Source organism: Tympanuchus pallidicinctus, unplaced genomic scaffold (assembly GCF_026119805.1).
Source record: "Tympanuchus pallidicinctus isolate F22 unplaced genomic scaffold, pur_lepc_1.0 scaffold25, whole genome shotgun sequence".
Lineage (NCBI taxonomy): Eukaryota > Metazoa > Chordata > Aves > Galliformes > Phasianidae > Tympanuchus > Tympanuchus pallidicinctus.
In genome coordinates, this window is record NW_026294742.1 from 1,650,173 (window position 1) to 1,670,897 (window position 20,725).

The following is a 20,725-nucleotide window of genomic DNA, read 5'->3' on the forward strand; positions in this document are numbered from 1 at the left end:
TTCCATGCTGAAAATGGGCTACTCATAGAGGAGCTTGATTCAAAAGGACCCCTCAGATCCTCCGACTTCTGGTGGATTGCTAAAGGAAGGAACAGTGGAACTTTGCAGTGTCATTTGGGTGGGCCTGGCGTTCCAGTTTCCCTATGAGGAACACATTGTGAGGTGGAAAAAAGAATGGATTTGGTTGAACGGAAACAAAATCCTCAAGTCCATCTTTATAACTTGGCTTCCCTTTCCTTTTCCTGCAGGTGAAGTGGAAAGGCAAGGACTTGTTTGACCTGGTATGCAGAACGCTGGGACTCCGAGAAACATGGTTCTTTGGCCTGCAGTACACTATCAAGGACACGGTGGCTTGGCTTAAAATGGACAAGAAGGTTGGAAGCAAGGCTCTTCTGAGAGTTCCCAAAGGGTGACAGAGGAGGATGTATAGAATCGAAGAGTAGCTTAGGTTGGAAGGGACCTTAAAGATCACCTTCCAGCCCTGAGGTGCTGGACTGCAGGAGGTCTGTAGTGTAAACAGAGTCTAGTGATGGCTGCTTTTAGTCTCTCTTCTACAGCCCTGAATGACAAGCCCTGTAGCAGGAAGATGAATGGTTGCACCTTGGCTTCTTTTGCTGTTGAAGTGTGCAAAAGCAAAGGAGGAGGCAAAACTGCAAAATTGAGGAGTGAAAAGGAGGTGGAGATGAGGGATGGGATGCTTCCCAGATATGTGAGCCTCTGGGTTGCTGAGCAGTTGGTTAGAGAAGTGATGGATGTGGCTCTGTTTGCACCCAAACGATGCTGCACTAAAACCAGGCAGTAATTGTGACTAAAGGAGGCGTCTCTCGGTGTCATGCCAAAGTTTTAAGCTAACATGAATCTGAACCAGACAGCGCCAGCATAATAGCAAGGTGTCAGAGAGCAAGTCTGAAATAGAGGGAGAGGCACTGCAGGGAAAGAGCCATAAAGGTTGGTGGTGGCATAGCAGCATCTAACATCATTGCGAGAGGTTGGGAAGCAGCATTACGCACACAGCAGATCAAGATCAACCTTTGCTGTCTCATCTTGCATGCTGTTTGTTTTCTTGCACGGTTCTGATTGTCAGAAATGTTTGTTTTCTATGCTCTTCTGAACTACTTAGGTTGTTTCATCCCTTCTGCACGCCTAAGATGCTTGACAAAAGCTGTGCTGATATTAACAGAAGGTGACAGCGTGGCTCCTAGAAACAGGACACTGACAAAGCTAGGGGGTGTAATTGAATGGCTTTTCTATTCCCCAGGTTCTGGATCATGATGTGCCAACAGAGGAACCTGTCACCTTTCACTTCCTAGCCAAATTTTATCCTGAGAACGCAGAGGAGGAGCTGGTCCAGGAGATCACACAGCACTTGTTCTTCCTGCAGGTAGGAGCCTTGTAAGTACAGTGTTTTCCAGCATGAAGGAGGAAGGAGCAAGGATGAGCAGAAGTACAAGAAGGTTTTGGGGACTGAGGAATTTGGTCGGCAAAGCATGGCTCTTTGTCATTACATTCACACCCCTCTGAATGCAGTTGTCTTGAACTGCAGAAGTGTCCTAAAATAGGTGAGAGATGGATGAAACAGTCCCAGGTGCCCAGGCTTGCAAACTGGCCATCAGAAATGATTAGATGATTTGTAACATTAGTGTGTGGTAGTTAAGGAAAATGAATCTGTCAGATGTGGGCATGAATGACACTCGCAGCCTTGGAGTCTGCCTCTCTGCAGGGTGTAGATATCAATTGTGCTGAGAGATGACAATTGCCTTTATAAGTGATAGTGTTCTTGTGGGAAGCAAGGGGATTTCATCCCGGAGCACAGAATGCAGCCAACCTGTTTCATGTACAGGCTGTACAGCAAGGTTCACCTCTTCACAAATCAGCCTTCAGGTAACTGGAGCAGAAGAAAATCCCAGAAGCACAGCTCTGTCATAAACTGATGGCAGAAGCAGAGGAGAAGGGGAAACCTAGCTGTCCTGCCTGCACAGTAACTTCTTACTTAAAGTGCTCTACCAAACATCACCTCTTGAGAAATCAGTTCTGCTGATGTTGTAGCTGTGCTGTCTGACTGGTAATGAAGCGTTTCTGTCACAGCAGCTTTCTCTTTCAGACAAGATCAATTTTCAGAAACTATTTACTATAAAAAGGAACAGGAGGCAGGAGTGTTACAGGCTGTAGAATAATCCTGGGCTGATCTCTCTGGGCGTTCATTAGGATGTTGTAGCTGCTCCTTGGCTGTTGAAGTTGCACCAAAATAGGAGCAATCTGGATTCAGCTGCCTTGCTTTAGATTTCAGTGTACTCTGCCCTTTACAACAGATATAAAAGTGAGCTCACTAGCTCATTGATACTCCTCCCAGTTCCAAAGTTTGTCTTTGTTCTTCAGAGCTAAAGGTTGAAATGCAAAATATTGCTGTTCATTTCCAAAGTCTGTCTTGTGCTCTCGTGTCTCCTTAGGGCAGTTTCTAAATGTCCAATTTGCCATGGCTTTTAGGCCTGATAAGGAAAAATGCTTTTTGGCAGCTTTGAAAAATAGAATCACAGAGGAAAAGCAGTTAAAGCTGCATTTTATAAATGCAGACCGTGACTTTTCTGCTAGGATTTTAATGATATGAAAGGAGCCAATGCTCCAGTACTGTGTGTAAGAAACAGGAACACACATAAGCTTGCAAGCTCCCCCGTTCACCTTAATGCAGGAGAATCTTCTGTGATTATGTTGTAACTGACTTTGAGGGTGCAAAACGTGCTGTACATTCAAATACACGTTACTGTATCTCTGTGACAATCCATTTTAGGAAAACAGTACTTTTTTTTTTGTTCTTCAGAAAAATTAAGTGGCCAAGAACATTAAATATCAAACGTGACAGGTTTAATTTTTTAATGCACAGAAGCCAGGAAACAGCAAGCAGTAGCTTTTGGGAACTGTATGCTGGCTCTCCTGGGAGCGTGCGCAGGAGCTGCCTGCTGTTAAAAGCACTGCCACAGAGGTGACCTGCAGTCTGCTTGCTGTTGCTGGGGATTGGAGGGAATTAGCCCCAAGCACAGGTGAGCACCTACTCACAGAAAGGTCTGAATGCCCCGCAGCAAAGCCCTTTGTGTGCTCAGAGCCTCAGCTGCAACTCCTTTTTTTCATTTAGTGTTGCATGTAGTCCTGTCAATCTACAGCTTATGCCTTAGGAGGTTTTATCTCCACATTGAAGGCTTTTTTTCCCCCCTTGCCCTTCACAGTGAGATACAGGTTCTGTCACTTTCCCAGTATAAATTTAGTTTCTTGCAAACCTGTCTGCAAAAGGTGGCTTGTGAAAGCCTGAGCCCTTCCCTGTACAGACATCAGAGATTTCCTGGGCCTGAGCAGGAGCTAGTGTTAGCAATGTTGTTAACTGTGTGGTTGACAGCCCTAGTTAAAACAAACTGCAGCCATCTGCTGTGACAGTCATGCTTTGCACTGCTTCACTGAACATGTGTTATGTGTCCTTTATTGCTGTGTGCAGGTGAAGAAGCAGATTTTGGATGAGAAGATCTACTGTCCTCCTGAAGCTTCTGTCCTGCTGGCCTCTTATGCAGTCCAAGCCAAGGTAGGCACAGCGGGATTTTCTGAGGGCAAAGTGGTGCTGGCTTAGTGTTGCTCCTGGGAAGCTGGGTGCTTTGTTACATACCCACTTCCTGAGGCAAGGAAAGTTGTTAAAAATTCAAAAGTGATGGGACTACAATAGCAACATTGTCTTCTCCATGCTGCCAATTTCTGGCTGCCTTTGGACATTGGATGCATTTTTATTTTCTCTTTCCAGAAGCCTTTAGCAAGCTCTCAGCCTGTGAGGTAGCAATGCCTACTTGAGTATGGGTTACTACTGGAGCACTTGAATTCCTGGAGCCTGTGCTTTTTTGGATCTCCTCCTTGCTCTTGCTGTTGTAACCAGTAGCAAACCAGCTGTGAGACTGGCAGCTCCACTGCTTCCCTGGAATACTTGTCCTGATAACTGCCTTGTTTTGAGTGCCACAGCTTGCCTCATCAATGTTATTGCAGTGTTAGAGATCTTTCTGACTTGTTCCTTTGCTGAAGCTTTGATCGTGGCTCTTTGGCCTCACTACACAGAGGGAAGAATTCAATTGTCATCAGGTTCCCCTCAATCCTCAGCTGAATTCTGCTCTACACCCAAAGTCAGTGGTTTTTGCCAAGAACTGACTCTAAAGAGCACTGTTTTGCAGCCTGGAACAGCCTTGGATAGCAGAGGAAGCAGCCAGCAGCAGGGGGACTCTTGTGATACAGGGAGCAGCCGTAGGTTCAGAGGTGGGGACATCTTGCTAGAGATGGTCATTTATCCCTGTGACACAACATGTACCACTGCCAAATTGAGTTTTCTAGCTAATCTCCAGCTCCCATGTAAAGATAATGCCATTGGAAAAGAAGAGCAGTTGCTGGAGTCCTCTCACAGCTCAACTGCCACATCTTCGTGTCTGTACTCAGTCATTTTCTGGATGCTCTTCAGGAAAGGGTTTTGACTTGCAGAACCATAGGCCAAGTGCCTGTGCCCCGCTGCTGTCCCTAAGGGGCCTCAGGGGACAGGCAGGGTAACTGTGCTCTGTGAGATCTGTGTCACAGTGCAGGAGTGGGATATTTTTCTGTTGCCTGAGGAGGGCTCGGTGCAGGCAGGGTGGAAGCACTCGTTTCAAGGAGTCTCATCCTCAGCAATGGCTTTTTCCAGGTTGCATGGTAACACTCCTCATAACCCTTCAGTCCGTGCCCAGTTTGTCTGAATCCAGCAGTGGGTGATGTGCACAGTGTTGTTTGATGACAAATGTTTGGATTTGCTAGAAAAAGGTGTGTTCTCCTCATAGGCAGAATATTGATGCCAGTCTGTTTTGTTAGAGGGACTCATCAGCTGGGGAAAAGAGTTGCTTTTAACAATGCTTGTGTGAAACAGCCATTGCTCTGATCACATACACGTGTGAACACTCGCTTGGGTTTTTCTCACGTGACCTGCCAAGCTGAGGGTACAGAGGGGATGCCACTTCCACTGCCAAAATGAATAAACCCTTGGGTAAAATACCCTTGGGTAAAACCCTTTACCTTGGGTAAAACCCTTGGGTGCTGTTCTTGGCCATGGCTGCTCACGTGCTCAGGAGCGGCATGGACTTTGGTGCAGAGCTGTTGTACTGTCCTGTGTCTGCTGTCCCAGCTTGGCTCCTGACCTTGTCCTCAGCAGCACGTGCTCTGTGTGTCTGGAGATCGACTGGAATCAGAGCAGTTCTCCTAACCTTGCAGATCTTGATCCTGCAGAGGCTGTGAGGAGATGGCAGAGGAGTGCCTTTCCTTATCTTAGCTAATGCACCTTTCGTGTCTGCTTCAGACACGGCTTTTCCTTGCTGCCCCTTTGGTAACCAGGCAGAGCTTCCCCTCCTGCTCTTTTTCAGGAAAGGTAGAAGTGGAAAGCAAACCCTCAGTATGGAGCTGGGAGGAAAGATATTGCAGGTCACCTCCTTCCAGTTAAATAGGATAATGATATCCTTTCTGAACAAGAAGGCAGCCACTGGGCACAGTAATTTCTCTAATAACCTGCTGATTTGCATGATGAGGGGCATAACGGCCTGACACGGAGTCAGTGTGGTTGCAGCTGATGAAACCACTTGATTGACAGCTAGGTTTGTTTGTGCTGCTGTTGAACCACCCACCTGAAATAACAAAGTAAGCGTGCGGGTCATCAAATTAAAAGCTTGTTTATTTCTATATCGTTGCATTCGTGTGGGGAATTACTCTGTGTTTTCCCCTCTAGCTCTGCATTCAAACCACCCACACCGCTTTCAAATATTGGAGATGGTTCAGGTTTTAAATAGCAGTGAAAGACTTGGGAACTATCAAATAAGGTGTCCCTGCAGCAATGGCAACATCCAAGAGGTTTTTCCATTCCTCGCCCCTCCAATGCAAATCGCTGCCCCGCTGCTCTCAGCACTTCAGGTCTTGAAGCACTTCAGCATTAGCACCAGGACCCTCTGCTTTTGTTTTTTTCCCCAAACAAACAATAATCAGCACTAATGGGTCGCAGCTGAGCGTGCCCATGTTTGTACAGGACAGCACAAGCCAGGCTGGATGATGTGAAGGCAACTTCTGCGTGTGACCGTGAATATTAATTGTGTCATACAATTACCAGGAGTTAAAATTCTGTGACAGTTTTGAAGCAATTATTTAATTGGAAAGGTCTTTAAAAGTGTGTTTGCCGAATCATTTGAGCCAGCTTACGCTGCAGTATTTAAGCCATTTGTTGGTTTTTCAGTTGTGAATAATGAGTGTCCTCATCCAGACTCCCCCTCCGTACAGGTATTCCTCTGGGACACGGCAACGTTTTTCACCACGTGGAAATCACATAACCCATGCTTAGTCTTGGATCTCTATGGCAGACCCCAGCAAAAGAAATACTCGTGTTAATCCTGTTTGCTGTTATTTTCATCACCTAGGAATGATTTATTTTCTGCCTCTCCAAGGTTATTGGAGTTGTTTCCCTTGCTACTTCCGTGTTCTTGTTGCTGCTCCCTTCTGACGTGGGTACAAGAGATGTATACCTGCAATGTGCTGTCACTGAGAAGCTCCAAGCCCTGTAGACCTTGGGAGACAAACAGTTGCCACTGCTCAGCACCCTGCTGAATGGAACCCCCAGTGTTTGCGTTGTATTAATTGAAGTCTGAGTCGGTGTTGGCTGTTGCACGCTTCCTTCACATCTGCACTGGCTCTAAATCAATATCTGTGTCTTTAATCCCTGCTTGTTGTGGATGAAACGTTGCTTGCTGGGCTGCTGAGGGGGTGTCTGTGTAGGCTTGTGATCTTGAGCTCTGGTTTTGGTGCACGACGTGGTGGTCCTGGCATTGAAAGGAGGCTGCCATGGAAGGCTTCCTGCCCGTATGAGCACCACATGCCTTGGTCTTGCCTTAAAAATTGTCACCATTTTGTGCTTTCTGAGCCGAGGAGCTACAGAGAAGCTGGGAGGGAAGGGCTGCTTCCCTTGCAGAACGCATGACTGAAGGGAGCGTTGCTGTGCCTTGTGTAATCTCCTAATGTCACTGCAGAAGTCCTGCTTGCCAGGTGAATGAGAATGGCAGCATTTCCTGTACGTGCCTCACATCCTTCATCCCATCCGCTTCAACCTGCGAGGTTATTTGAGGTGCTGCTTTCTGGCTGTTTCCTCCCCTCTTATGCTGCATGGGAGATAAATTCATTTTCACACGCACTGCAGGGACGCTCAGCTTTTGAATCTGTTAATAAGCAGTTTTATTTCTCAGCCGTTTTATATGCTGCTCGGAAGGATGTGCATCTAAACAAATACCAGTAATTACTGGGTGTGCTTAACAAATCTGATTTGGATTCCATGACCCAATTGAGCAACGGCCCCTCTGGCAGAAAAGTCAACGCCTGCCTGAAGGGAGCCTGCAATTGTCATCCAAATTCCTGTTATCATTATTATTGTTATTGAAATATTTGTTAATGGTGAACTGCAGCAGAGAAAAGACAATCTGCCTCAGCCGGCTTACTGGGATCAGTCATTATTTGGGGACAGGTCTTTGTCCACGTGTTGGATCCCCATCCCACTGCTGGTGGAAAAGCACAGATTCGGGCAGATGAGGTCTTTGCTGGTGCTGGAAGAAGTGTTTGCTGGGCATGGTGGGCACCAGCTGGCAGTGGGAGGTTTTGTCCTGCACCCTGCTTTGTTTGCTGCAGTAGAACAGGGATCTTAGTTTCTATGAGCAATCACATTGCAATGGAACTCTGTTTATTATGTTAACCAGGGAGCACGTGTTCTCACCTCTAACAAGCTGATGCTGAAGGTGTAGGTGGTCTGTATTTGTTGTGTCCACAAGGAGTGGATGTGTAAGGGTGAAGAGTTCTGTGTGCCTGCGTTGTTAACGGTGTGGGCGCAACGTCTCTGCTTCTTTCCAGTATGGTGATTATGATCCCAACGTCCACAAGCGAGGCTTTCTGGCACAGGAGGAGTTGCTTCCAAAGCGGGTAAGGAGCTCAACCCAGCAGAAGAATGAATTTCCACACTTGGTAACATTTGTGCTACAAAGCCCTTTGCAGAGAGGGTCTCTGTGGGGCTGCTTGCAGCGCATTGGGCTGGGGTGGATTCCCTTGTCAAGGTAAACGACCCAAGGAGTTGTACTGAGGAAGGAGGATTCAGTATTTTTCTGACATTTTAATAAAGGCAGAAGCAATTATTTCCTTTCTGATGGTTTTCACATTTTCATTCTGTCTGTGTTTCTTCTTGGTGGCCTGGAGACTGTGCATGCATGAGGGCTAAATCAGCACTGTGATATTGCAAAGCGTGGGGCTGAACATGCACTGCTGGGAGAGCAGGCAGGAGCTGTAATGCCTGGGGATTATGCTGGAAGCTTGGGCATTTCTGGCCTGTTTCATGGGTTGGGAAAACATGGCAGGTAGCAGTACGACCTGCATCTCTGTCTCCTTGTGTGTCTCAGGTAATAAACCTGTACCAGATGACTCCAGAGATGTGGGAGGAGAGGATTACAGCCTGGTATGCAGAGCATCGAGGCAGAGCAAGGTGAGTGTGTGCTGGAGTGGCCTGTGGCTCAGGAGCAGCCCCCTCACTTGAAGAGCTGCAAGGGTTTTGGGGACCTTGAGCAGGTGATGGGTGAGCTCTGCTCGTAGCAGGGTTAATCCCAGCAAGCTCGGCTCACAGGCTCACAGAGGGCAAAGAGCTTTCTTTATTCCTGTGGCTCTGCCCTGCTGCCCACTGGTTCCTGATGGGGTGAACTTGGGACTCGTGCTCAGGAGGGGAGCACCTGCAAGGAGGCACAGAGGCAGCCCTACTGCCCAGGGGCTCTGGGGGCTCACTCGGCAACGAAGGAAATAAGAGACTCCAAGGCAGAAAGTCAGACTGGTGAGGTGTATCACTGCTCATGTGGTAAAACACTCTTTGTGGGAGATATTCCTGAAGTAAGATAGAACTGGAGCATAGGACTCCCAGCTGAAGACTTTTCCCTTTATGCTTAAGGGACTGGGAGAGGAACAAAGCATTGCTTGAAATGCTGTGTCTCTCCGGGCGGGCGTCAGCAGCCATTAAGATGCTGGCAAGCTGCAGACTGGGATTTGCTGTAGGACTGTATTGATCCTGCTAGCAGAGACAAACCTGACCCATGTGATAGAGACAGTCAAGGTTTTAAAGCATCGTGTGTGCTTAGGATCAGAAAGTGCTGCCGTCTCACTCTCTCTGATCCTACCAAGTGTCTGTAACTCTGGCCTTTTTTTCTCTTTTTTGTCTGACAGAGATGAAGCAGAAATGGAGTATTTGAAGATAGCTCAGGATTTGGAGATGTATGGAGTGAACTATTTTGCAATTAGGGTGAGTGTAGGTTGTGCTTTCAAGGTGTTCAGAGTTCCTTGCTGGGGCAGCTCTCCTGTTGTCTGTGTTGCTGTGAGATTGTGTGAGTGGAGACCGCAAGAGGCAGCGGACCTGGGACACGGCTGTGCCATGTTAATGGGAGTCACTGTGCTGTGCTTTGCTACCCGGGAGGTAGGAGCCCTTTTAATATACAGTGCTGGTGGGTCACTGCTCAGGGCTGGTTCACAAAGCTGGCAAAGGCTTGGTTTGTGTCAGATTGTCCTTGAGTTGAATAAAAGGATTTTCTGCTCTTTTCTTTCCTCCCTTAGAATAAGAAGGGTACTGAACTGCTCCTTGGAGTCGATGCTTTGGGTCTTCACATTTATGACCCAGACAACAGATTGACCCCTAAAATCTCCTTCCCGTGGAATGAGATCCGGAATATCTCCTACAGTGATAAAGAGGTATGGATCCATCTCCCCTCTCTTCTGAGAGCAGTGCCAGTAAGAGCACAATTACAACTTAAAATGGCTTCTCTTTGCTCTCCTATCTGCTGTGCTTGCTATGACCAGCATAGTTGAAGGCAGCTGAGACTCTCCAGGAGTGGACAAACAGAAAGTCAACTGGTTTGATTTTAGAGTACCTTCAAACCCACTAGATGGTTTTTTTTTCACAAACAAAATCACTACTGAGGTGCTTAGCCCAAATATTGAAGATAAGAAGTTTAAATTGTTTTTTTCTGTGTGCGTGCTCTTGAATTATGGGATGTGGTGAGAGGTGTTCCTGGTGAGAAAAACTCTTGCATCTTGACATGCTATTACATCATCTTGAATTCTCGGGCTGCTGGGCTTGGCGTAACAGCTGGAATCTTTTTAGGAGGCTGAAAAATTTAAGCTCACCGTAAGAGCAATATTTATTAAATGCAGAGCGTAAATAATACAAGTCTTTAGAATTGTTGGCTGCCAAACCCATTTGAGAACAGCAATAAAATTGTCTGCAGAGGAGAAACCGATCTGCTCGGCTCTTTTAGTCTGTGAGAACTGCTCAAAGAAAAGCAACTGCCTTCGTGGTAAGGAAGAAAATGAACTTGTTAATTAAAGTGTTTTCCAATTTAAACGTGATATTGATCAGGGTAAAAGTTAAAGGCTTCTCATCAGCTGCATTTATTGCATGTCTTATGAAGTTTTGTAGGAAAAGGCCATGTTGGAATTCTTGTCACTTGTTTTTTTTTCTGCTCAAAAATAGAGAGCTCCATAACTCTGCCAAGCAGCTCAGCACTTAATGACTTTCAAAGACTTTTCTACCCGTGACAGATCAGTGGAAGCTGTCAGATCATGCACTGCATCAGAGATATGGGGATTGAAGGCCCTGTTACTGGGCCTTGACACAAGACTGTAACAGATCTTTCTCTTGGGGGGGAGAAAGCCTGCCACTTTCTATCAGGGCAATAATCTGGCTAATAAGATGACCACAAGTAGAACTGACATGATAGTAAACAGGCTTAATAGCTGGGTTTGACAGCTACACTGACGCAGCAGGGGTATTTAATCCATTGTAACAAAGATTGACTGTTTATGTGGAACTGAAATTCCTCCTCTGGCATATTTCTGCTGGTGCCTGCAATGACTGGCGTGGATTGTGGTGGAGCTGAAGCCCAGGACGTTCACGCACGTCTGCCTGTGTGAAAGTCTGAAAAGATGGGCTCTTAAACTGACAAAACAAAACACTGCCAGGGCGAGTTCTGCTGAGTTCAGGCAGTACAATGTGTTGATAAATAGAGCTGGTTTAATGGGCGCAGGCTGCCTGCTACCGCGCTATCTCTTCAGCCAGTTATTTCTGTAGTATGTGGAGGAGTGATGGAATACATACACACCTTCTTAAAAATGCAGTATTGCAGAGCATTCTGTCTCTTCAAGCATCCTTTTGTTAGTTCAGAATCTTCTCTTTGTCCAGGGGCTGCGTTACTGAAGCTCTCAATACTGGTGATGCCACCTGTATCCCTTGAGAGAATCCTTGTGGGAAGGTGCTCTGGGGAGGGTGCACTTGGGATGAGCTTAGAGCTGATCAGAGGCACGAAGCATCAAAGCGTGTTGGTGCAAGGGAATAACCTTTTGGGCTGCAGAGCAGGCTCGAGACATCACTGAGTTCTGGAGAAGAAAATGCACTGAAAAATTCTTATGAGGAGCTCTTGCAAGGGGAAATGTTAACAAGAGGAATAGCTGCTTGTGTTTCCATATTTCTATTTCAGCCCTCCGTCACACGGCTGAGCCGGTTCTTCCTCTATTCAGAGCGTCAGGATTTTCTACTGGCCCTCCTCAGTTCTGTACAGCTTTAAGGCGAGAAGTTTCCTGTCTCAGTTTGGGAGGCAGTGGATCAGTCTCTGGGGCCAGGAGATGGGCATTATGCTTGTTGTTTCTATCTGGCACTCCTCTTTTTCTGGCCAGGAGCAGTTGTCTCCTTGGTTGCTTTTGACTCTAGTTCCCTTGCTTGGCTAAAAGCCACGGGGACAGCTCTCAGCCTTGTTTGTCTGACACTGCTGACCTCCTTTGAGCTAAAGCTTTTGGTAAGACTTTTATAGCTGTGTCATTATTAAGTGCAGAGCTCTCTGATAATTTTGTCCCTCTCTATTTTTTCCTTTTCAGTTTACAATTAAGCCATTGGACAAAAAGATCGATGTGTTCAAATTCAATTCATCAAAGCTGCGTGTGAATAAGCTGGTAAGTCTGCAGGAACAGGCAGTGAAAATTACTCTAGCAGAAGTTTCTGCAGGCAGTACGAGACAATGCTCTTGTGGGGCTTTTCCTTCAAGCAGTCATAGGCTGCTGAACTGGATGGGCTGTAGATGTGTCTTGGTACCACAGTTGTTATTCTGTCATAGCCTCTAGAAGAGAAAAGGGAAGATGGAACTGTGCTCGTTCACAGAACCTCTCCCCCTCTCCTCTGTTTTTGTGCTCCCTTTCTGAGCTCTCAGGTTGCATCTGACCTGCATGGCAGAAGCACATTGTAAGTAAAACTTTCTCCTAACCCTTGCTTTTGCTCCAAATTCCTTTTCTTCTCTTGCTCTTCTCTGTTCCAACCCGCGGCTTTAGGCCTCCCACTTTTGGGAAGCACCGTTGTCAGTGTTGCAGCCTTGGCTTTTTCAAGGCTGAACCCTGCTCAGGATGCTCTGCTGTCACAGGAACAGCAAGAACTGTGTGTAGCTGTCTGTGTTGGGGATCAGCTTTAGCTGGTACTCTGGATTAGGTGTCCAGTTGGCTTTGGGGCTTTGATCCAGGTGCTGAAGTACCTGTGCACTGTTAAGTTGCACAATGGATCTTCAGAAGGCAGAAAGGAAGGGGGACTTGGTTGTCCTGGCTGTAGGCTGTCCTACATGCCTGCTGTACTTGTGTGCACAGGGAAATGGGGCTTTCTCACAAAGGCCTCATTCACTTTTCTCATCAGGTTCATAGTGCTGACTGCAGAGGATTCACTCATAGTGTGTGAAGTGAAATACAGACATGTGAATTTATCCTTTTCTAAAAGAATCAGAGCTTAGAAACTCTTTCCTTGCTGAAAAATAACTGAGCTTTCCATCCTCTGCGTACCACCCCCTTTGCTTTGCTCTCTCTCCCTAGTATGACCACTTCCCTTGTCCTTCTCCTTAAGTATCAGAAGAAATAACATAGATGCTCAAAGCTATCTAAAAGTGTACAAGGTCACTTCTGATAAGCCTCTGTGTGTAGCCTTGCCCAAGGTGGAAAATGTTCTTCCTTCTTTTTTTTCCATCTCAGTGCTTTTAAGCTTCGTGTTGGGAGAAGGTGGAAGTTAATCTTGAACCTTAAGAAATGGGGGTAGTGAGAGCAGGGGAGCTGGCTGAAGCTGCAGAAGGCTGTTTTACTATTTGGCCTAATGCCTCCTCAGGGTTGGCATAATACTTGCCAGGTCCGTGCTGTGTTGGCTGCACAGAAAATTGGTTTCTGCAAAGAGCTGATGGCTCCCTGCCCTTCACGTTGGGGTACGAGAGCTCATAGAGCTTGGGTTTGGTGGAGGGAAGTGCTTACAACTTAGTTCTTTGTGTCAGGAGTAGAAACCACGCCACCATCATCACGCATACAGCTTTTTCTCTCCTCTCTTCACCTTTGACTGGAATAGATTCTTCAGCTGTGCATTGGAAACCACGATCTTTTCATGAGGAGGAGAAAGGCCGACTCATTGGAGGTGCAGCAGATGAAAGCACAGGCCAGGGAGGAGAAAGCCAGGAAGCAGGTGAGAGACATCTCCAGTAAACAGGCCGTGAGCCAGAATTGGGAATGCAAATGAGCTTGGGGAGGAACAGTCTCCAGATTGACATCAAGCACATGGAGCAGCTTTGAGGGAAGGTCCGGCTGAACGTCTCTTTATAGCAGCCTGCTCCTGCAGTGCCATTCTCCACATGGCTCTGTAGCTTGGTGACAGCCCAAGTCCAGCCCCCACACTCAGGAGCAGAACTGGGAGGAGGGGAGGGTTGAGCAAATCTGGTTGTCCCAGAAGTGTGGGCGCACCTTTCCCTGCCTCACTTTTGTCCTGAGCTCTGCAGCTAAAAAGATGTAGCGTGTTGGGGTGGCTGGTTGTAATTAAAGCAGGGGCTGTGAGGGGGAGCTGTGCTTTGTCGGGGTTCTTGGTCTCATTTTCTAATTACATGGTGATGGAATGCACGCCGACGTTTCGGGGGGTGCAGCCTGCATGCTAATTCAATGCTGGCCTCCTTTATCTGCTGCAGGTCAGCCCAGGCGGCAAAAAACAGCTCTTTGGAGGCAGCAGTGTGTAGCCAATGAGTATATATCAGCAAATTGGATTGTATGAATCATTGTTTTCTGCTCGTAGACCTTTTCTACTCACTGAAACCCACACAGCTAATCTGAATACTGCTGCTTAGAATATAAATATGGCCCTTTCTTACCAAAGCCACTAGATAGCAGCAGAAGAAACCGAAGCACTTAGTTGCACCAGGAGAGTCTTACTGTCAGGGGACTTCAAATTTGATGCACTTCGTTTGGTTTTGAACGTGTTTGCAGAGTGTTGGACTCAGTGCTGGAGGATTGGCCTGGCTTGGTGTGAGTTGTCTTGTGGGCACCACCTGACACAGCTCTCCTTCCTGCAGCTTCTGAATTGGAAGGAGAAGACAGGGCATGAGTCACACTGCAAGGGCAAGTGGGCCAGCTCCTGGGGGAAAGGGGCTTTTTGCTTTCCAACAAAAGATTCCTGCGGTTGGGAAGGAGTTGCCATTAGTGGAGCAAAAGGTCCTTCAAGAAGGAGCAGCATGGTGTCCGAGTGCTGGTGTCCTCGGGGGCAGGTCTCGCGATGTTGTGAGTTTTTTGAAGTGTTTGAGTAACACGAGCTGGGGGTGAGATCTTGTGTTGGGCTGCTAGAAGAGATGATGGAGTGATGCAGGGATGCTGAGAGCAGGCAGGAGCTTGTGCTTCTCAGGAGCTCCCAAATTCAGAGCCCTTGTGCTTTACAGATGGGTTCAGGCTTCTGCTTGGGTGGCTGCTCTCCCAAGAAGCCACTGTGCTGTCTTGTACACTGTCCTCCCTTCAGGATCCACAGTTGTTAACTGATTCCAAACAATCTCTTTACATCAGGACTTCTTGTTAATGGAAGGCCTGAGTGGGATGCAGACCATAATGATAATTGATGAAGAGAACCTTTAATAGAAGGAAGCCGAGCCAATTAGAGCTGTGGGTATCCCACTTTCAGAACACCGTTGGTGTCCAAGGAGCTGAGAAATGTGTCTTGTCACACTTATTTCCGTTATTAAACCTGGCAGGTGGCCTGTGCAGTGCTCTGAGCCCGGGGTGTAGCATGGATATTTATAATGTACCCATCTCCCTGGTGCTGGAGTGGTTTAGCTTGGTTGTTAATTAGCCCAATGGCGACCTTTCTGTGCTTGGTTAGCAGAGAGGCATAGTATGGTGTACAAGAGGTGGGAAGAGGTGAGAGGATTCTGGGGGGTTGTCCCACATAGCTTGGTTTCTCCCCACCTGGGAAAGCATTGTTCTTTCTTGCAGATCTCTTATAGCTGGAGGGAGATGGTTTGTTGTGCCTAGGAACTGATTGATATGGTGTGGCCTCCCCATCTGTAAGTGAAGTGTCTAGTGTGCTGGGTTAGATTTGTGTTTGTGTCTGATGGAGAGTAACAGCCACATCCCTCAAATTCCTTCCTGACTGTGTGTCAGTGTTTGATGTTCTGGTGCTGCCCTCAGACTGTCCTTAACCCCAGTCTGGCTGGCTGTTCAGCTTGCCATAGGTAACTTTAGGAAGAGCTCTGGGGACCTTGCTTGCTGGAGCCTGCCCTGTGAGTCTGTGCAGCACGATGCTGCCTGCAGATGTAACCGTTTGCAACAGCCTGCTCAGAGAAGAGGGGATTGCCTCAGGAATGGTGCAGGAACAGGGAGAGAAGGAGTGGGATGCTCAGTATGGTGTGAACAGAGTACGTTCACATCATCCCTATTTAGTGAAGTCCCCCCTCGTTGACGAGCAGAGAAGGAGGCAGTGCAGTCTTGTGTTCAAGCTCTCAAGTAGCAACTCTCTCTAGCCCTGAGAAAAGTATTTCTAATTCGTGTTATTTCTCCTCGCTTTTCTCTGTTTCTTTTTCCCAGATGGAACGACAGCGCCTGGCCCGAGAGAAGCAAATGAGAGAAGAGGCTGAAAGGACAAGGGATGAGCTGGAGAGAAGGCTGATGCAATTAAAAGAAGAAGCAACGATGGCCAACGAGGCCCTGGTAAGTCTCTGGGCAGCTGTTTCTTGAGGCACTGCAGCTGTTCCTGACTCTTTCCACTGCTAAAGCATTTGAGTTGTGACAGTTCTATGGCTGTTCTCAAACTGTTGCTGGTGGATGGTGATCAGGAGGCTGGATGGAGCTTATTGCATCCAGACGGTCTGCTGAGACAGGAGCACAAAGGAGAATTATTTGGGACAGAGCCTGGCTGCATCCAGGTTTTGGCTGCAGGAGGCTGCAGGCTTTCATGGAAGAGAGGGAGGGGATTCAATGAGCCATGGTGTCATGTGGAACATTCAGTTTGGGGCCCTGCTCCATCCTTGAGAGCACGTTTGAGGAGACATTGTGTGCTTGCTGGCTTAACATGTGTTTATTCTCAGATGAGATCTGAAGAGACAGCCGATCTGCTGGCCGAGAAGGCTCAGATCACGGAGGAGGAGGCCAAGCTCCTGGCTCAGAAAGCAGCAGAGGCTGAGCAAGAGATGCAGCGAATCAAAGCCACGGCCATCCGGACGGAGGAGGAGAAGCGACTGATGGAACAGAAGGTGCTAGAAGCAGAGATGTTGGCACTGAAAATGGCGGAGGAGTCAGAGAGGAGGTCAGAGGGTACAACCTTGCAGCTGTCTCTGCTTTGCTTTCCAGCCCCATTCTGACTTAGCACTACTGTGGCTCACCTCGAGGTAGTCCAGAGTTTGCAGTGAGTCCTTGGCCTCCCCTGCATGCACAACAGCAACTGACCCCCAGGCTCAGCTGGTTTCTCTGTTTTGCTGTTTGCCACAGCTAGGCTGTCCCTGCATAGGAAATGGTACAGGTAGAACAGCTGTGGCCCTGATCTTTCTCTGGATTAAAGCTGACATCCCTTCTCTGAAGCCTTCTTTGGAAGGGTGACGCTGTGGTGAAAGGAACAGGGACATCACCTGGAGTGCCCTGGTGCTGTGCCTTTCACACCCTGACAGCTGAAGGCAGCTCAACTTTTGGGTGATTTCTGCACGCACCCACTGTATTCTCAGGAGCATTTGACGACATGAATAGCAGCTGGTTTTGTTTTTGTCTTCTTTTTAATGTCAGTTCCATACTTACTATATTCTATTTGTTCCTTTATTTTCCTTCTCTCCTGTTTAGTTCTCCTTATCAGTTGTGAAGTTTGTGTTTCAGATTAGCTTTGAGGTCTCTTTAGCTCCTCAAGTCTTTGTCTCTTGGTAGAATTGATATTGCTGTCCTATTGATACCAGAACTCAGCTCTCACAATGCATTTGATAGTGAGCAAGAAAAAAGTCATTCTTGTTTCCTTCCAGCTGATTATTCCTTTCCATGTGAGCTTTCTTGGTTTCAGCCCTTTTGAGTGGACAAATGCTGTCCTTGGCTATCTCTTTTTGCCTTGATCTTTAACTTGTGAAATCTTCGCTCAAATTTCTATTCAGCAGAGAAAGCTTCCTTACCTGGCTTCCACTGCTGGGGGTTCTTTGGGAGCTCATAATGCTCAAGTCTGGCTACTTGTTTTAGAAAAGTTGGGCCCTGCAGGAGGGTGAAGTGGCGTGATTTTGGGTGCGTGGTCCTTTTTGAATGTAGTAAATAATTGTTAGTAGAGGCTTGCCTGTCAGAAAACTGCCTTTCCTGCTGTAAGCCTGAGCTTACCTGTTGAAGGTGTTTTTTCCTCTTCTGACATTCCGATGTGCTGCTCCAGCCCTTAGCTTACTTCTTATTACCAGCACAGAGCTGGTGCCAGAGCTGTCCTTCTATGGCATGGCCTTTTGTGCTAGTTAGTGTCCCACATGTCAGAGGTGCCACTGTTTCCCTTATCCAAATGATTTCTTAGTTTAGGCCTTGTTAAGGGACAGCTCTGTTTTACACCTATGCTATAATCGTGTTTATCAGCCTCCAGGCTTGGATCTAACATTGCCATTTGCTGTTCTTCCTTGGTAGGGCAAAGGAGGCTGATCAGCTAAAGCAGGACCTTCAGGAGGCTCGAGAGTCTGAGCGGAGAGCAAAGCAGAAGCTTTTGGAAATCACTAGCAAGTCATCCTACACGGTAAGAATGATCTGTATTGTCATTGCTGGTTTCCAGACAGTAGCTGTGGCATCCTCTGTAGCCTGGAGCAGTCTTGTGTCTCCATCCCGTCACAGAGGGGTATGAACCATCTCATTGTATTGCTTAGCAGCTGTTCTGTAATACTTAGGAGCACTTGCCCTTTTCATTTAAGTAACTTGTCCACCAGAACACTTTGCTCTTCTTTTTTTTTCCTCTATCTACCCTGCTTTATTCTACAAAGGCCAGGGAGCTGCTGATGGAATGAAAGGCAGCAAACTGTGAACTAATCTAAAAATGTGTTAGAGTCGTGCTTTGCATGTGGAGAGGACTGGCTCAGTAAGAGCTTTTAAAACAGGGTTAAATACACAACTGAGGATAGTCTGATACTTGTTAGGAAGGATAAACGTTGTTCCAAATCTGTGAAATGGTTCTTAGACATTAGCTGGTTGCTGTGCATCTTTGTGCTGAAAAACCAACTTCATTGAAGGGGGAGTATTCTGTAATTGCCCATTAAGAGGATTTCACACCTTCCTCTGAAGCATCTGGTCTTGATTGCTGCCAGGGACTGAAACACCAGACTAAACGACCAGTGCTCGTTCTGTCTGGCAGTTTCTTTCCTCAGCTTCCCTAATTGTGCTGCAGGACCTGCAGAAGCCATCAGGTGCTCCTTCCCTGCAGCTTGCACCTGCCACGACTGCCTCTTCTGCTGCCCTTTGTCCAGAGAGGTGGAGGGGGAAGAACTTGACATCTTCAGGAATAAACTCGACAGACATACGTGGGAGTTACTGACCTGTCTAGTACTGAAGTTTTAATTTGTATGTGTGAGCTCCTTCCCTCTCTCCCCTCAAACCTTTTGAGAGGCAGATTGAAGAGGGCTGGTGATGAAGAAGCTTTTCATCCAGATTCTCTGAAGATCCTTGCAAAAACATTCAGAAGCGTTTAAGAAACAGCAGTGACGGAAAATAGCGAGGTGTTTTTAGCCTCAGGGCCTTCAGTGGAGTGCTGTAAGGCTTGATGCTTCATAAACCTTATCTTTGGAGAGCTCCTCGTGTTGCTGCAGGTTTCTGGGATCCACCAGTTCTTGAATTCTGAGTTTAATTTACTCACAAGGTGAAGCATGCTTGTTGAAAACCTGCTGAATGGCCACATCAGCCCAGCGTTGATGTCTGGGCAGAGCACTCGCATCCAGGTTCCCTCACATGGCTGTGCTCATCCTTAGTCAAATAAGCAGAATCACAGCTAGTGAGCTCTTGTGCATAAATCCCTGTGCTGCCCACACCAGCCATCAGCAGCGAGGCTGCATTCCTGCCTGTGGAGTTGAAGCCTAATTACAGGAGGTAGTGCAGGACTGCATGGAGCTCAGCTCCACCCCTCCAGCTGCATCTGTCCTGGAGGCAATCTGTGTAGAGCTGCCACCTCCTGACACACAGTGCTGTATGCTCTCCTTTCCTCAAAGAGCAGTGGTTTGCCTTTTCTCTCCCTATTTAGATGACAGTCCCCTCTCACAGCTATTGCCCCCTCCCAGCCTTGGGAGCAGCACTGCAGCACACAGACACAACACAAGTCTATTGCTTTTCTCAGGCCAGCTGGCTGCCTTGTGACTGTTAGACCCACATTCACGTGGCACTACCTTGCTGAGCCCTTGTGTGTGAAGCACCCCATCTCCATCCCTTGTTACACCTGCCTCATGTCCCTCTTCCTTTGTAGCATCTCTCCTCTCTCTGCCACGTGAGCGCTTTGGGACAGAAGAGCAAGATGTGCTGAAGTGCTGCTCCTGCACAGGCTTTGGCTGAAAGGACCGTGCTGGGCAGGCGCAGTAGGAGGGAGGGAATAAGCCCAGAGTGGCCTGAGGGATGAAGGGTTTTGAAAGCTGCTGCTGGGAGGCTGGTGTCCCTCAGGTGAATGGCAGCTCTGCCAAATGGTACCAGATTCCAGCTCTTCTCTCCCTTAATGAGGGTATAACGCTGAGCTTGTTATTTTCCTTTCTCCCAGAGTTTGTGCTGTAGTCCCTTGGCATGGAGAGCAGGCCAGAACTTCCCTCCTGGGAAAGAGGCAAAAGAGGAAGGGAGGAGAGGACGGATGTGTTACAGAAATGACAAGAAGCAGTTAAAATTTTTCTTTGGTAATTTTCCAGTCCCTTGTACTGGCTTTTTAAAGCTCGTTCAGGTGTCTTTTTAGACCTTGAAGCCAAAACTGCTTTTGTGATGGTGGTGGTGGATGATGCATGAGAAAGAAAAAGCAAACCTGAGTCTCAGGCCAGCAGGGCTGGGAGAACAATTCATTCTTTACTGACTTGGCAGCGCCTCCTGCCTCCTTCATTGCCATTCAGGTACCACTCACAGCAAGACTAAAGGCAGTCGTCTCTTCTGTGATTCTTTGGAGTATGAAGTGCCTGTCCTGGGCCTGCCCAAGTCTTCAAGTAGCAAAGCGAAGGCAGTGGCAGCAGCAGGAGCAGCTCTCCCTGTGGGGAAAGCCTTATGACATGGCTTGCTCTGTGCTTCCCTCATATCGTCCATCTCATTTGCTCTGTTCCCCAGAGGGATGACTGCTGTCAGCGTGGTGCTCGCCTCTATTAACTGCAGGAAATTGCTCTAATGTAATAACAGAGTTATGCGTTTTGTTCCAGGTGAGGAAATGCATAAG

At 47.5% G+C, this 20,725-nt stretch overlaps 1 protein-coding gene across 11 annotated transcripts in view; it reads left to right on the plus strand.

Annotated features, from left to right (window-relative positions):
• NF2 (NF2, moesin-ezrin-radixin like (MERLIN) tumor suppressor) overlaps positions 1-20,725 on the plus strand; it is a 40,681-nt gene that overhangs the window by 7,714 nt on the left and 12,242 nt on the right. For all 11 annotated transcript variants that reach the window (XM_052689365.1, XM_052689357.1, XM_052689355.1 and 8 more), the window contains exons 2-13: positions 249-374; positions 1,259-1,381; positions 3,482-3,565; positions 7,915-7,983; positions 8,454-8,536; positions 9,262-9,337; positions 9,646-9,780; positions 11,959-12,033; positions 13,448-13,561; positions 15,934-16,056; positions 16,434-16,651; positions 17,977-18,082. In XM_052689365.1, the coding sequence (XP_052545325.1) occupies positions 249-374; positions 1,259-1,381; positions 3,482-3,565; positions 7,915-7,983; positions 8,454-8,536; positions 9,262-9,337; positions 9,646-9,780; positions 11,959-12,033; positions 13,448-13,561; positions 15,934-16,056; positions 16,434-16,651; positions 17,977-18,082 (1,332 nt within the window). The remainder of the gene's footprint in view (positions 1-248; positions 375-1,258; positions 1,382-3,481; positions 3,566-7,914; positions 7,984-8,453; positions 8,537-9,261; positions 9,338-9,645; positions 9,781-11,958; positions 12,034-13,447; positions 13,562-15,933; positions 16,057-16,433; positions 16,652-17,976; positions 18,083-20,725) is intronic.